Raw genomic sequence first — 16,348 nt, forward strand, 5'->3', positions numbered from 1 at the left:
TACAGGCAAATATACTGTACAATCATAAAGCCCATATGTAATGGGAGCTGTGGCAGGTGGCTAACGCACACCGTAACCTGACAGACGCGTGTCTTTCTAGGGTCTTTTGAGAAGTGTGCCTCACTCATAGAGACGGTATCTGTTCTCTGTACGGAAAAATAAAAACATAAAAAAACCAAACAAACAAACAAACAAACAAAATAAACCATGTCCAGGGACTGCCCACAGATCCTGTATAAATCTGCTACACGGTGTCCTCTGCGATTTGCAGGCATGCGACAGACGCAGATGCTGCCGCTCACCGCGAAAACAACCCAAAACAAAAACAAAATGGCGCACGCTGCCGCACAGCCGTGCGTGGGAAACGGGGCTCTGTGCCCTCCGCACCACGTGGGCGGGCCTTCTGCTGTCCACCGGCTTGACGGATTTTCATCATTATTATTATTTTTTTTTAAATGTCCTGGTCCTTATTTTCTTCTTTCGAGGCATTCCAGCATACGGGCACGCGACCCGGGTGCCCTGCGCGGGTTTAAATCCTCCCGCCTCCATGCCGCCTCCATGCCCCCTCCAGGCCCCCTCCATGCCCCCTACATGCCCCCTCCATGCCCCCTCGGGAGGCGTGGATGGGCAGTGTGGTCTTTCAGCGAGCCAAACCCATTCTTTTTTCTCCCGCCCCCTTTACGTGTTCACAAAGGGCCTTCGCGATCATAAGAGAAGTCAAAAAGCAAAGTGAGACTATTGTGAGAAAACAGAACAAAAAAAAACGGAGGTAACACTCTTCTGCGCCTTCTCCTTATGAGAGCACATGACCCTCATCTCCTCATTCACAGGCACGGGTTCCCGTAACAGACGAAAATCCAAACGAAGAGTTCTGTTCCCTTTGATCCCATTTAACCGTGCCTCCGGTGAGTCTTCTGCAGGCTGTGGGATGGGCGTGGCAGGGGGTGGGGTAGGGGGTGGGGGGTGGGGGGTTGGGGACATCCGTGATGCTGCAGCACTTAGTAAAATAAATGTCACAGCAGAGTGCATCTCACGGCTCCCTGGGTTTGGTTTCTGGGTTTTGGGTTGGGGGTGGGATTCAGGGGGGTGGGGATGTGGGAGTGAGGGGTGGGGGGGTGTTCATTACATCATGCAGACATTCAGTTCATCTGCAAGCCACCCCACCACCACCAGTACACATCAAAAGATTCAATACCAACAGTACATTACAGTAACTCAGAAGCCCTACAGACTGTCACCATATTCCCCCCCATTTGAAAGTTATCCGGCTGAAATGTAAAAGCAATTGCGAGTAAAACCGCACACATGATCACAGAAAAGCCCGGCGCCTCCAGCTCTCTCCAAACCACAGAGGAGACCCTTCACAGACACACGCTGGAGGAACAGGGGCGCGAGTCAGCAATACCGTCAGGGGCCACCGGTCGAGCTGAACGGCGACACGGGAGAGAAAGCACGCCGTCCGCACGCCGCGCGTCTCCGTAGCAGCGCGTCGCGGGCGCGTCCGCACGCCGTCTCCGCATCGCCGACGGCAACGGTAAGCCCGAGCTTTTGACGAGCCGGAGACTCAGGCGGGGCGCGTCTTTGGGAAGCGCCCGTTACCCACAGTGCTCGGCGCAGAGCCGTGTGATGGGGGGGGGCCCGTTCAGAGTGGAGCGGGGCGGGAGTCTGCTTCACGCGCACTCAGGAGACGGGGCCACTGGCGTCATGGCAACGGGCGCGCGCGATTCGGTTAGCCCCGACAGTTCGTAATTTCACCACCGTTCCAGCTGAACCTTCAGCTGACCGATAATATCACCGCTACCCAAAGGGAAATCAATTACCAAAACAATAAAAAAATAAAAAACGAAAATCATAAGCAATGAAAGCAATTAGAACAATAATAAACAATAATAAAAAAACATATATCCAGTGTAGAACTTTTAACAATATATGCACAGCAAAATTCCTCTCCCCAAAGTTAAAAAGTTTTTCTCTTTTTTTTTTGTTGTTTTTTTTGTTGTTTTTTTTACATATTCAAGACATTTATGATAACAATGGAGGGAAAAAGAAACAGAATCAAAATAATGCACAACTATTAACAAGCATTCAGCCTCCTGGCCCAAAAAGTCAACAGAAAGCGCCGTACGGTCTGTTAATAAACACTTTAAGGAAGCAGACTCTTAACAGCGAATCACAATGCCGCGATTCTTAACAGCGAATCACAATGCCGCGATGAGATGTCCTCGGGTCGATGGCGCAAGCTCTCTGAACTCCATGGTGCACTTCTGATGTTGTTCACTTGAATAGTTACTGATGGAGCGGCGGGCGGGTGGGTGGGGGTTGGTGCTGGTTGGGATGAAAGTGGGGGTGACAAATAAGGGGTAAAGGGGGGTGGGGGGGTGTGATCAGATGCAGGAAGTGAGGGGGGGTGGGATGGTGGTGATGGGGTGGTGGTGATGGGGAATAAAGGAAGGAGAGCCAGGAGGTCGTTTGGTTTATAATTTTTTGTCGTTGTCGTAGTTGTTGTTGTTGTTGTTGTTGTTGTTGTTGTAGTTGTTGCTGATTTCCCGGCGCACGCCTCTAGACGTACCACTCCTTCTTGGAGATGACGGAGCCGTCGTTCTGGGAGACCATGTCGTCGGCCGGCTCCGCCTCGGGCTCGTAGCGGAAGGCCAGGGTCCGCTCGTCGTAGTCGCGGCTCTCGCCCTCGTCCACCGTGAAGTACGGCCTCTTCATGTCTTCCGAGGCGCCGTCGAAGTCGGCGTCGCTGCCCTCGAACCTGCCGCCGCCGCCGGGCCCGCCCATGGGGGCCGGCTTCTTCTCGTCGTCCGAGTCCTCGGGGTACTGCAGGTTCTTGGGCATGGGGGGGTGCGCGGGCAGGCCCCCCGCCTTGCTGTAGCCGTTGCCGAAGACGTGCTTCTTGGTGCTGTAGTCGCCCTTGAAGGTGCGCTGGCGCCGCCGGAGGAAGACGAAGAGGAGGACTCCGGCCACCAGCAGCAGCACCCCGCCCCCCACCGCGCCCCCGATGGCGGCGCCCGAGCTGTGCTGCTCCTGGTGAACCTCTCCGCCCCTGGAAGTCGGGGTGTTAGGGAATTCTGGGTAGGAAAAGACAGATGGAAGGGGAAAGTGTATCAGTGACCTGGCGTGAGGAAGTGGGGTGTTTTTTTTTTTTTTGTGTGCCGGGTGTGATTTTTTTTTTTTTTTGGGAAGATGCGGGAAGGGGAGACAAGGAAGGAAAAGCAAAGGGAAAAGGAAGGAACCCCACCCACCCCCATCTGCCCAGCCCCCCCGCCCCCCCCAAATGAATCCTCTGAGACAACTTCACTCTGTAAGGCAAGCATTACTCTCAGCTGTATTTCGCTAAGAGAAATAAAACCAGCCATTGCATGCTCACAAACACACGTGTGAATGACCAGTCTTTCCCAGTCCTTTCTTGGTTCAGTTTTTTTTTCTTGTTGTTTCTTTTCGTCTTTTTTGAAGTAACTTTTCTTTTTTTTTTTTTGGAAAACTTCAGAGATCAGAGGTGAGAGGAGAACCCAGAAAGAGCACAGGTCACAGGCTGAAGAACAGGAAGTAGAGCATGCAGAGAGGATGTTGCATCAGACAGCGTTGCAGAAGAGCACCCACAAGCGAATGCAGCATGCATTTCACACTCATAAATATTCATTCCATCTCCACGCTGGCAGTCTTTCGTTTTTCATCCCGAAATCTAACACAGCGTCTCCCTCCAAAACACCGCCGTCAATCCTAAACGCTCAGATCACTTGTTCGTCGAACATGCATCTTGGAACCGATCCACGATGGATTCAATCGGGCTGCTTGTTCTTGAAACAGACAACGCTTGTCCTCCGTTAGTCTGAGCTGTCTTACTGCACGGGACGGGTTCACAGTGCGGCAGCCAGAACTGCCCCAGAAATCCCATTAGCCCCAAAAGTCACCACTTCCAAAAGAGCTCCCCCTAGTGGTAATCCCCGGCAAGAGTCAGAAGGCCAGCAAAGTACCGAATCTTGAAAATCCTTCCTACAGGAGAGTGAGTCACATCCCGTTTCTTATCTCCCTTATCTTTTAATCAGCGCTCACCACAAACAAAGACAAACTGCGTTCTCCGGTTCTCTCAACGGCCGCGTGATGCACATGAGCAAACCTGCCGATGCGTCATCTCCACAAAAAAGTAAAAGAAGACGCATGCACGGACGCACGCACACACACACACGCGCGCGCACACACACACACACACACACACGCACACACACACCAGGCTCTGGGAATGAGGAGGACAATGCGGGATAATCACACCACCTCCTTACATCACCTTTCATCCTCAATGACAAAATAAAAAAAATAAAGAATGAAGAGTGTGTACTGCAATGAGGCAGACAGACAGTTTGACTCACTTCATGATTGGGCAATAGGGATAGAAAATTTCACTAGAAAACGCTAACTTAAAACACGCTAATATTTTCTACTTCAGAGAACCAAAGAAAACACGGCTTTATGTCTCAATACAGGACCGAAACGCTTGTTAAGACAGGAGGTTTTTTTCTGCAGCGTGCTGAATCGTGGAAATGTTGTCGAGTGCACACTTCTGGACTTCTCCCTGCTCCAGACCTGTCTTCATTCTCACGTCTTACAGCCGCAGCCCTGCGCATCGGGAGGAACAGCCTTCCTGCAGTAAAGATTACCGATACAGCTCCCCCAGCCAACTCTCGACAGTGCCAGACAACACTTCTTTACTCAACTGCCAAACGAGTCTTAGGACCACGAAACAGGTTTGCCCCGAATCTTTTTGAATTTTAATCTGCATTGAATGCGCACTAATACTCTTGCTGTTGCGCAAGAGTTGCACGACAATGAGCACCTGAATTGGGCGAGCGGATCGTTTATGTTGGAGCGAATTTGGGCGTTATTTTTCCACGCCCAAACGTTTCGCAACGACACTAAAACATCTTTCCTCGTCAGAACTCCCGAATCCCAAAACAGACGCGTCTTTGTTTTCTCTGGCGACGAGTCGCTGCTCGCAGAAAACCACAGAAATATCTAAACCCTGCCAAACACTGCCAAAACTTACGAATAAATAAATAAATAATTATTTATAGAAATAAAAATAAACAGTGAAAATAAACTTGGGTAGCCAGGACGAGCACCAAGTCTCGTTTCTCATGACAGGCAGTCGTGCGAAAGCACAACTCTGGTGTTAAAAGGGTAAACTTTTACACTGCAGTTCGGTGTTATCCAACTGCTACACCCTGGGGCCGATGAACCTTCTCTGTAAACCTTTTCCCCATGACTGCTCATGCCTGAACACGTGTGCGGTACAGGTTTTGCACACAAAGTTTATGTGCACGTAAACTTCTGAAAATACGGCAGGCTTTTTAAAAAACGTGTTTTTCTGTCACGAGCGGGAGATGTGCCGACGAAGGTCTCGACACAGACACGGTTTTTATACTTTTAAATCTCCGAGTAGCACATTTTAACGATTCAAATAAAATAAAACGTGAGCACTTGGAAGTTCTTTCTCATTGCTTCCCCCCACCACCAGGGGTCAGTCAGGAGTATGTCTATGAAGGGTTCTACCTGAACCTTGGGCTGGCAGTTGAACAGCCCTGCCACAGGTAATCCATCCGTGATCTACACCCACCCAGGGTTGTGGGGGGTTTTGGAGCCTATCCCAGTATGCATTGGGCAAGAGGCAGTAATACACCCTGGACAGGCTGCCAATCTATTGCATACACAATCTAAGCACACACACCATTCACTCAAACACTCATAGCAATGTGAAATTTAGAGTCTCCAATTAGCCTACCTGCTTGTCTTTGGACTGTGGAAGGAAACCCACACGGACACGGGGAGAACATGCAGACTCCGCACAGATAGGCCCACGCTGGATTCGAACCTTGGACCTTCTTGCTGTGAGGCGACAGCGCTATCCACTGCACCACCGTGCCACCCTTGCTACAAGTAATGCCACCTGGAAACGATCATTCCGCTCACACCCTTTCTTCTTCTGCTCCGCTCTCTTCGTTTCCCGCTGCGTATCCCATCATGCCCCCCTTCTCTACATCACACGTTCGGCTTTCCCGCTGCGTATCCCATCATGCCCCCCTTCTCTACATCACACGCTCGGCTTTCCCGCCGCAATGGCTGTGGCCACACGGCCACACTTCCAGTCCTGCAGCTGCGGTTCCTCGCCCAGGGGGATTATGGGACAGCGCAGCTCCACCGCACACCCGAACGGGGGGGGGGGGGGGGGCAACCGACCCTTCTGCCAAAAACTCCTCTAGACTGGAACCGTTTAAACCTCTCTCTCCCGTCATCCCTTCCTCCGACCCTTCGCTGCACCCCATTGTTCCCGCCCACTTCCCATGAGCCTCTCTGATTTCTCGGGCACTTTTCTGGCCAGGCGCCCAGGCCAGGTACTCGAAACCGAACCATCACCCTTTTTTTAAGAGGCGTGAAAAGGATCATTCTGCCTGCTTTTAATAGGACCCCCACACATTTAAGCAACTCCGGTTTCTTATAACACCCAGGGTACGAAAAACTGCACTTCAGAAATAAAATGTATTTATTTAAAACAGATCCAAGTGTCCATGGTGACGCTGATGTTTTGGGGAACGCGGGTTAAGAATTATCCACGGAAAGAACGGCTAACAAAAACACATAAAACTCAGCAGCACAGGAAGTGTGGAATGAAATGAATAAATCAAAATGAAAAGTGGATGTGAGTATTACCGGAGTGCTAATCCTCTTGTGAGAAATATATTGACACGGTAGCTCAAATCGCAATCTTACACCCCGATGCAAGTGATTTCGGGGCTAGATGGCAGGCTTTGGGAACTTTAAGGACACATTTAAGAGGGTGAGTGTGAGAGAGAGAGAGAGAGAGAGAGAGAGAGACACACGCATTGAAAGATTTAGGCGATTCACCCATAGCGTCGGAGGGGAAGAACGAGGGACTCCTGAAAGCAGATCTTTTTCTGCAGGCTTGCAGGCTGTAAGGATGTAGCAGTGGAGAGATTCACGCAGAGAAAGAGCTGTTTCTCTGCCAGGTTTTTATACTCTAAGGCTAGGAGCAGATCCCCCCCCCCCCGCCCCGTTTCAAATCAGCTGACCTGCGCACTGCTGCAGCCTCGCTGCAAGGTTAGGCCGTGATTCCGAGCGCGATCGATGCGGCCAGCTGACTCGCAGCGCGAGGGGATCGATATCGCTCTGGAATTAGCCGGAGGGTTATACCGTAACACGCGATGAACTAACGTAAAGTACGAGCTTCGCCATTCGGGGAGGAGGGAGGGGCAGTAGCGGAGCCCGATGCGTGTGCGATCGCGTCGCGGAGGGCGGCTCCTCGTCTTTTTGCAGGTGCGCTGCAGATGAGCAGGGAAAGCAGAAGCTGATGCATCACATCTGCTAGCGACGGCCCCGTTATAATGAGCTGACTGCCCTGCACTGCTGAAGGGGCGTGATCGGGGCGTGGCGTGGGGGAGGTCTACCGTGCGTGGTAGTCAACGGCAACACCTGCCAGTGGGAAGATAAAGCATCTGAAAGTACCGCATCTGCCTTAATGCCGTCGCAGGCGCATGCGCTCCCATTAGCGCCCTGGGGGTGGCGCTGGGGGGCGTGGCGCTTTGGGGGGCATGCAGATAGCGGGGTAACCTTGAGCACCAGCAGCCGAGCGCTCCCATTGAGATTAATAGACGGCGGGCCGCACTCTGAAAGACCATAACTCACCGCGGGCTCCTGATAGCTTTATATCGCACGGCTGGGGGAAACAGGAGCCTCTAAATATGCCTCTTAGGGTGCATTTTATTTTCTTAATCTGCGCCATCCTCCCCGCACCCCCTTTATGCTTTAAATCTTTCTACGGTTTCACAGAAGCTGTTTAATGGATCGTCTTTGAACAATGCTGTAAACTGATATCGGTTTCCTGTTTGTACAGTTTCTGTGTTCATAGCACAAAGCTCCTTCCTGGAGTGGGCTGGTTACCGATCATTTTAAGTAAAAAAAAAAACATTTGATATTTCATATAGTCCACCCACAATAGTTGCCTGTCTGATATGTGCATACAATGCCCTCTGTGAGTCCCACTGACATAATCTACTCCTGCTACGGGAATATTCTCTCCTGTTTAAATCCTACCAACAGTATCTACTCCCCGTTCTGTGAAAACTCCATCTTGTTTAAATCCTACCAACATGACACACTTTTCTGTGAATACTTTCTCCTGTTTAAATCCTACTAACATTATCTACTCTTGTTCTGTGAAAACTCCATCTTGTTTAAATCCTACCAACATTATCTACTCTCTGTATTCTCTGACCTGCATAAATCACATAATTATCTGCTCTTGGTCTGTGTATTCTCCATCCTGTTCAGAGTTGACCATTTCGGTTAAAACGACCACATTCAGAGTTCAGACGCATTGCAAGCAGTCTTTGGAAAAAAAAAAATATGTCTCTCTGCAGCCCACGAGGCGAATGCACTGCGGAGAAATGTCATCTCTATCACACTAGCATGTAGGAATTCACAAAAACACAGATTTAAAAAAAAAAAAAAAAAAGGAGTGAAAAAATGCGGCGTTTTCTTTTGTGCTTTCACGCAGGGGCCGTGGGGGGGCTCGGCGTGCTGAGGCGGGGGTGACCTTCCCTCCCGCGAAACGGGCGTGTCCGCAGGCAGCCCCCCCCCCCCCCGGGAGACGGAGCGCTGCGTTTTCGGCTGTTTTCCTTCGTTCAGAAGCAGTAACACAAACTGGCAGGGGCTGTTTGCGGCCCGGTCACGTGCTCAGGGGTGCGACCGGCGCCTGTCCCGACACGCAGGGGTGCGTTCCCGGCTCGTAACGGGCGGGGGGGGGGCGGTGCGCGTCCCTGACAGAGACGCGACACACCCAGACCAGGGAGCGAACCTGGGGGGGGGGGGGGGGGGCATCACGTGGTCCGCCTCTTGTGCAAGAGAGAGGCTGGAATAAGAAGACACTGGACTGAGGATTCTGACACTCGGCACGACACCAACAGGGCACATGGCACTAACCAGGGCGGCGTGGACAGACACCGACCAGGCGAGCGCGTCACAGACACGCAGCACATGGCACGCACCACACTGGACAGGGGCACGACCCGACCAGGGCGCGGCACTGTACTACAGCCTACGGAAAGTCATAAAGATAAATGCCAACAGGAGGATACACTAAGTGGAAAAGTATAAAATGGCTACACGGCGTACCCATTCGCTCGAACACAGGCTGCAAACTTCGGTTCACGACACCTTGTCCAGTGGACCGCGTGCGGGCTGCGCCGTGGGGGCCGTGGCGACGGTCTTAAACCAGAACATTATGCAGTGCTGCTGCTGTCATTGCCTCAATCGGCTATTCCGCACCAGTGGTGAGCTCGACATGACTGCCAACGACCACTCTCTGACCCCTACTAGTAGAGCCTTCAGGTCTCACTGCTCAGTACGAATCATTAACATATTGGACACGCCCCCTTCATTAATATTCATAAGATGCATCCAATACATGTAAATTGAAGGAGAAGGAATATTCAACGGAGCATCTGGTGCATGTGTAGAATTTGTGTTCGTCTGTGTCCCTTTTGGCGAGTGGGAGTAGTCAGCAGAGAGGGAGGGGGAGGTAATACACACACGCACGCACGCACACACACACACGCACACACACACACGCACACACACCACACACACACACACACACACGCACACACACACACACACACACACACACACTCGCCCTGGGTGTCTGTCTGGCCTACTTTCACAGGCCTGGTCTAGATGACGCTGCTGGACGCTGAAGCCGGTCCCCACAGTCACGTCTAAAGCCCCGCCCCTCTCTCCCCCCTCCCCCCAGAGAAAACCGCACAGACAGGTCACCCGCGCGTGTTCCAATGACCTCGCCAAAATCTGACAAAATCCGGACGACGGCATGTTTTCGAGCAGCCGCGTACTCCCACACCGCCTGCCCCCCCCTTCATCGTTCGTATTTTCCAAAAACAAACAGCTCCTCCATTTTGTGAGGGCCTAGACCCTCCCCCCACCCCACCCCCCTCTGCCCCACCCTGAGTTGCAGATTTGCCTAATATGTCCTGGCAGTCATAAGGGAGGCACTATGAGTGACCCAACCATGGCCAAAGGGGGGGGGGGCGGGGGGGTGAACCGCGTGCTAATGTCTAATTTGGATAATGAGGCATGAGGTGCCCAGAACCCACCCCATAGAGAGACAGCTTAACCGCCAACTGCCAACTACCAACCGCCAACTGCACAACTGCACAGTGCCAACTCACAGCCCTTAATCCAGACCACAGCTCTACAGGGCCCCGGGTCATTGGGCAGTATTACTGCATTACTGCATGTGCATCTACGTCCCCAAATACAGAACACACAGACACACAGTGTGTCTCAGTGCGTGAATTTCATATGCAATATAGAATTTATTTGTGTGGCTTATAACTGTGGAAAAAAACAAACCTAAGGGGCGACATAGCTCAGGAGGTAAGACCGATTGTCGGAGGGTTGCCGGTTCAAACCCCGCCCTGGGCGTGTCGAAGTGTCCTTGAGCAAGACACCTAACCCCTAACTGCTCTGGCGAATGAGAGGCATCAATTGTAAAGCGCTTTGGATAAAAGCGCTATATAAATGCAGTCCATTTACTATTCCTCCTCACCTGTTCTGATTGTAGTTCACTGTTACATTTTGATGCATCTAGACGTGCTTTCCTGCATTGTTTGGCCTCTCCCTGTGGACCGTGCCCTGGCTAGGGTTACTGTTACTCAGGGATCCTGTTTACGAACATGCAAATAAGCACCAGCGATGTCTACGGCATTTAAAACCTTTCCCACGAAGTGCCTGGATCTTCAGGACTGTCTCGTTCACACTCAGCTCCTGTACAGCGTCGCCTTCTGATCGTTTCTCCCAAGGCAAACGCACAAGGACCCGTGATCAGAATAAACCCTTCAGCCACTGGCTCATCATTGCGTCATCTTTATTTGCATAGGGGATGGAAGCGCGTTCGGCGCAACCATGGCAACCTTTGATCCAGCAGCAGCCGCCGCAACGTGTATTCCACAAACATTTGCAAGTATTCAAAAGGGGATTCAAACCAGGTACGAGCGCTCCTTCCCCAAACTCCGCGAACATTACCCCCGTCAGCCCTGTCGCGTTACCGTGCTCCCGCGGTAAGCTAGCTGTCTAGCGGGGCTAATCGCGCCGGTACAGCTACACAGAGCCGCAGAGCGGCGCGGCGCTCAGAGGAGCTATCACACGAGAGCGCCCGCGATGCTGATTCTCCACGACGTCGACGGACATGTTTATGCTCCTCCTGGAGAGCAGGCTGTCTCATCTTGTAAAAAATATTTCATCTTCTGTTAAAATAAATAAATAAATAAATAAATAGATAAATAAATAAATAAAGGCAGATTTTTTTTCCCTGTCCTGCTACCGGTTTTCAGCCCCCGATGGGATTGATGGTGAGTGTTTTGAGGAAGGGGAGGTGGGGGTGGGCTCAATCTCTGTGTGTGTGTGTTTAAGTGTGTCCGTGAGTGTGTGTGAGTCTGTGTGTGTGAGTATATAAGTGTGTGTGTGTGTTGAGTGTGTTGTGAGTGAGTGTGTTGTGGTGTGTTTGAGTGTGTGTGTGTGTGTGTGTGTGTGTGTGTGTGTGTGTGTGTGCTGTGTGTCGTGTGTGAATGTTGTGTGTGTATGTGTGTGTGTGTGTGTTGAGTGTGTGTGAGTGTGTGTGTGTGTGTTTGAGTGTGTCTATGAGTGTCTGTGTGTGTGTGTTTGAGTGTGTCTGTGAGTGTGTGTGTGTGTGTGTTGAGTGTGTCTGTGAGTGTGTGTGTGTGTGTGTGAGTGTGTCTGTAGTGTGTGTGTGTGTGTTTGGTGTGAGTGTGTGTGTTGAGTGAGAGTGTGTGTGGTGTGTGGTGTGTGTGTCGTGGTGTGGTGGTGTGCTGGTTTGTGTGTGTTGAGGTGTCTGGAAGTGGGTGCAGCTGTCTGTGGTGTGGGGTGTGTGTGTGTGTGTGTGTGTGTGTGTGTGTGTGTGTGTTTGAGTGTGTCTGTGAGTGTGTGTGTGTGTGTGTGTGTGTGAGTGTGTGTGTGAGTGTGTGTGTGTGTGTGTGTGTGTGTGTGTTTGAGTGTGTCTGTGAGTGTGTGTGTGTGTGTGTGTGTGTGTGTGTGTGTGTGTGTATGAGCTGTGTGTGTGTTTGGGTGTGTGTATAAACGCCCAGCTGAGCACACAGCCATGTGCACGTGTATCAGCAGTAAGCCCCTGACTGGATCACAGCGTGCGCTGGGCTGGGCTGGGCGGCACGGGGATACGCCATCCCAGGAGAGAGAGGCTCGCCCCAACAGGTGCGGTGCAGACCAACACATTCCGCATCTGGGGGGGTGGGGTGGGTGACCCCACCAAGGGCTGAGGTCACGCTGCTAACAGAATCATCGGCGTGTGGACCCCAGGACGTGGGACCGGGTTCGGAAATCCCGCACCCACTGGCTTGCTGGTAAAACAAAATGAGCTCGGAACTCGATAAAGAACACAAATGCCAAATTGAACAATTAAAAAAGAAAAAAGAAAAACGGCAGTTAAGCTCATTTCCCCTCCCGGGTTCACAGAGCTAACAGCCGGAGGCTAACCGCCAGCAGGGCATCGCCACAGGGAGGGAGAGCGCGGCGCCATTTACCGCCATTAAAACCGACCGCAGCACCGGGAATCACCGCGTGCCGCCACCCTTTAACAGGACCCTCCCGTGTGAGGCGTTAGGGAAGGACGCGGTGGTTCCCTGTTAGCGGGACCCTCCTGTGTGAGGCGTTTGGGAAGGACGCGGTGGTTCCCTGTTAGCGGGACCCTCCTGTGTGAGGCGTTTGGGAAGGACGCGGCGGTTCCCTGTTAGCGGGACCCCCCCGTGTGAGGCGTTGGGGAAGAACGCGGTGATTCCCTGTTAGCGGGACCCTCCCGTGCGTTTGGGAAGGACGTGGGGGTTCCCTGTTAGTGGGACACTCCCGTGTGAGGCGTTAGGGAAGGACGCGGTGATTCCCTGTTAGCCGAACCCTCCCGCGCGTTTGGGAACGCCGATTCTTCACTGCGGCGGCGAGTTTGGCGAGTCTCTTCTCTTCCTCCAATCAGCTCCCGGGCGCAGGAGACGTGACAATCGAAGAAAGCTTGGGGGCTGACTCAACCCCTTACATAACACGTCTGTAAACATCACCTCCTTTTCCCTTTCTCTATCTCCCTCTCTCTCTCTCCCCCTCTCCTCATCTCCCCCTCTCTCCCTCGCTCGCTCTCTCTAGAGTCCATTTTGTCCTCTTTTATTCTAAATTCTAAACCCGAGCCATTACTTTTCCTGTCTTTGCTAGAGTACCATTTATTTATTCGTATAAATAAGACCTTTTTTCTGCTGCCTTGTGTTTGCACATTTTATTTACCTCATTTTCACCCTGTACTGAGTGCCCCCACCCCCCCCACCCGCCTGACTTCATTTCCCCTCTGACGGACGGCCGCTTGCTTGTTCAGCGAAGCGTGAACGGCGTTTCGGGGGCGGGGGGGGGGGCGGGGGCGTTCCACTGCGTCCCTCTCTGAGCCACCCTTCCCTGCGCCTCTTCAATAATTCAGGAGCGCCCCGACACTCAGGGGCAGTTTGAGCCCCATGCCAACTACCCCCCTCCCCCCAAACCCTCCCCTCCCCGGCGACACAGGGCCACGCCCCAGAAACCCTAAAATCCCAGGGTCCCCCATTACTGTCACCCTCAAAAATGAATGGGAGGTGAGAGAGAGAGAGAAAGACAGAGAAAATCAAAAAAAAAGAAAGACAAAAATCATGATTTTTCAAAAGAAGCCCAGATGTCAGGAAAACAGATACAAATTAACTCTAGGTAACACCGCCCTAGAGCACACTATGAATTATACCTACCTTGGTCTGACTATCACTGCATCAGGAAGTTTCCGCATGGCAGTAAATGCATTAAAAGAAAAAGCTCGAAGAGCAACATATGCAATAAAAAGACAACTTTTCAAACTAAATATCCCAATTAGAATCTGGTCCAAATTATTTGACAGTGTAATTCAGCCTATTGCGCTTTATGGAAGTGAGGTCTGGGGTCCACTCAGTCAGCAAGACTACACTGCATGGGACAAGAATCCAATTGAATCCCTACATACTGAATTCTGCAGAAATATCTTGCAAATACAAAGGAAAACACCTAACAATGCATGTAGGGCAGAATTAGGCCGATTCCCATTGGTAATAAATATACAAAAAAGAGCTCTAAAATTCTGGATACATCTCAAATCAAGTCCCAATAACACGCTACAATTTAAAGCGCTAAAATCCCAAGAACTGAACCCAGAAAAGAGTCCCCTCAGTCAGCTGGTACTGAAGCTTACTAATTCTATAACCCAAACTAACCTGCATCACGCTCAGACCAGCACTGCTTACCAGCCGCAAATCAGAATAACCCAAATTATGCAACAAACAAAAAATTTGTATTTGGAACATTGGGATAAAGAAACCAAAACACAAAGTCGACTAAATTGCTATCGAACCCTGAAAAAAGACTATACTCCAGCAGAGTATCTCTTCTCTGTCAGAGATACAAAGCAGAGACGGATCCTGACCAAATACAGACTCAGTGACCACACCCTTGAAATTGAAAAAGGCAGACACAGAAATTCATGGCTACCAAAAGAAAAACGAATATGTGGTCACTGTAAGACAGGAGAGGTTGAGACAGAGATGCACTTCCTCCTAAATTGTACAAAATATACAAATATTAGAAAAATATATTACCAAAAATTTTCAGAAATTACACAAAACTTCCATTCTTTATCAAAGAACGAAAAATTTGCAGTCCTATTAGGACAAGGACCAACAGCCCCAATTGCGGCTCAATATGTCTCAGCTTGCCATAACCTGAGGGACACTGAGTGACCATCATACATAATTACAATTATCTATTTATTTATTATTTTTATTATTAATAATAATAATAATAATAATAATATTTTATTTTTTAAATTTATTTATTTATTTATTTATTTTAATAGAATGTTCATTACTAGTATTCCACTGTAAATATGTATTTTTTTAATTGATTTATGATGCTTTGGCAATATGTACCTATGTATTTCCTGCCAATAAAGCAATTTGAATTTGAATTTAGAATTTGACAGAGAGGGGATGGAGAGAGGGGGAGAGGGATGGAAAGGGGGAGAGAGGGAGGAGAGAGAGGAAGAGAGAAAGAGGAAAGGGCGGAGAGAGAGGACAACGGGGAGAGAGGGGGAGAGGAAGAGAGAGAGAGAGAGGAAGAGGGAGAGAGTAGAGATAGACGGAGAAAGAGCGAGGGTGGGGGAGAGAGAGAGGCAGAGAGAGAGAGAGAGAGGGTGGGGGTGAGAGAGAGAGAGGGAGAGAGAGAGAGAGCAAGTGGTGGCGGTCTGAGCTGAGCTCGCTGTGCAGGGTGATAATCACAGCGGTTCGGCCGCCAATCCGCACAGATGAGGTAGTCCCGCAATCCCCCCCCACCCCCAAAAAATGAGGGGATGGGAAAACCTCACGCATAAAACCCCAGAGTTACTCGCCTCCATTACAGCCGTTTAGGGGCTCCTCTGTGAGGGAGAGGAATCTCACACGGGACAGCCACATCCCACAGCCTCGCCCCCCCCCAATCCGAGCAGCCCCATCCCACAGCCTCGCCCCCCCCCAATCCGAGCAGCCGCATCCCACAGCCTCGCCCCCCCCCAATCCGAGCAGCCACATCCCACAGCCTCGCCCCATCCCACAGCCTCGCCCCCCCCCCAATCCAAGGTCCACACTGCGCACGTCACCCCAGCACCGAGGAACGGGCGGCTCATTACCGCTCAGTCAGAAGCCCCGTGAATCCGCTCTAATTATAGGGCTCCTTTAACTGCATCCAGTCTTACGGCAAACTTTTAATTAATTAGGGGATTATGCCGTTCTGCCAAAAAGAGAAGAACTGTGGGTAAGAACGTGCTTGCTCTCTCTCTCTCTCTCTCTCTCTCACACAGACACACACACTATCAGAGCGATTAAAAGAAGAGAAAAGAGGTTCTGTGTGTTGCTGGATGTCCGTGTGCCTGCGCCTGGAACAGAAGGTGACATTGTGTGTAAAGTACTCCCGAGAGTCTAGCGCGCCTACGCCTCCGTCTGAGCGCGCTTGTACACTTTAGCGTCCTCGCTAAATAATCCCAGTGTGAAACTGGCTGGAAGGAGGTGGCCCTTTGTTTGTTGAGGTTAAAGCTTTTTACTTTGACAATCGGTTGATACTGGTACTGGGTGTCGGAAATAACATCGTCCGAACAGGCGGAGGCCACAGGTCGCGCAGCTCAAGGGTTTTAGTCATCACCTGTCGGCCTGTGTGCTGTAAATCT

The 16,348-nt window shown here is 51.0% G+C and overlaps 1 protein-coding gene across 1 annotated transcript in view; it reads right to left on the reverse strand.

Annotated features, from left to right (window-relative positions):
• Window positions 1-2,208: 2,208 nt before the first annotated feature.
• Window positions 2,209-16,348, reverse strand: part of nectin1b (nectin cell adhesion molecule 1b) — a 94,445-nt gene continuing 80,305 nt past the window's right edge. Inside the window, exon 6 of the mRNA XM_064303001.1 lies at window positions 2,209-3,074. Coding sequence (XP_064159071.1) covers window positions 2,560-3,074 — 515 coding nt within the window. The 3' untranslated portion in view covers window positions 2,209-2,559. The remainder of the gene's footprint in view (window positions 3,075-16,348) is intronic.

The sequence above is a fragment of the Anguilla rostrata genome, chromosome 12, assembly GCF_018555375.3.
Source record: "Anguilla rostrata isolate EN2019 chromosome 12, ASM1855537v3, whole genome shotgun sequence".
Lineage (NCBI taxonomy): Eukaryota > Metazoa > Chordata > Actinopteri > Anguilliformes > Anguillidae > Anguilla > Anguilla rostrata.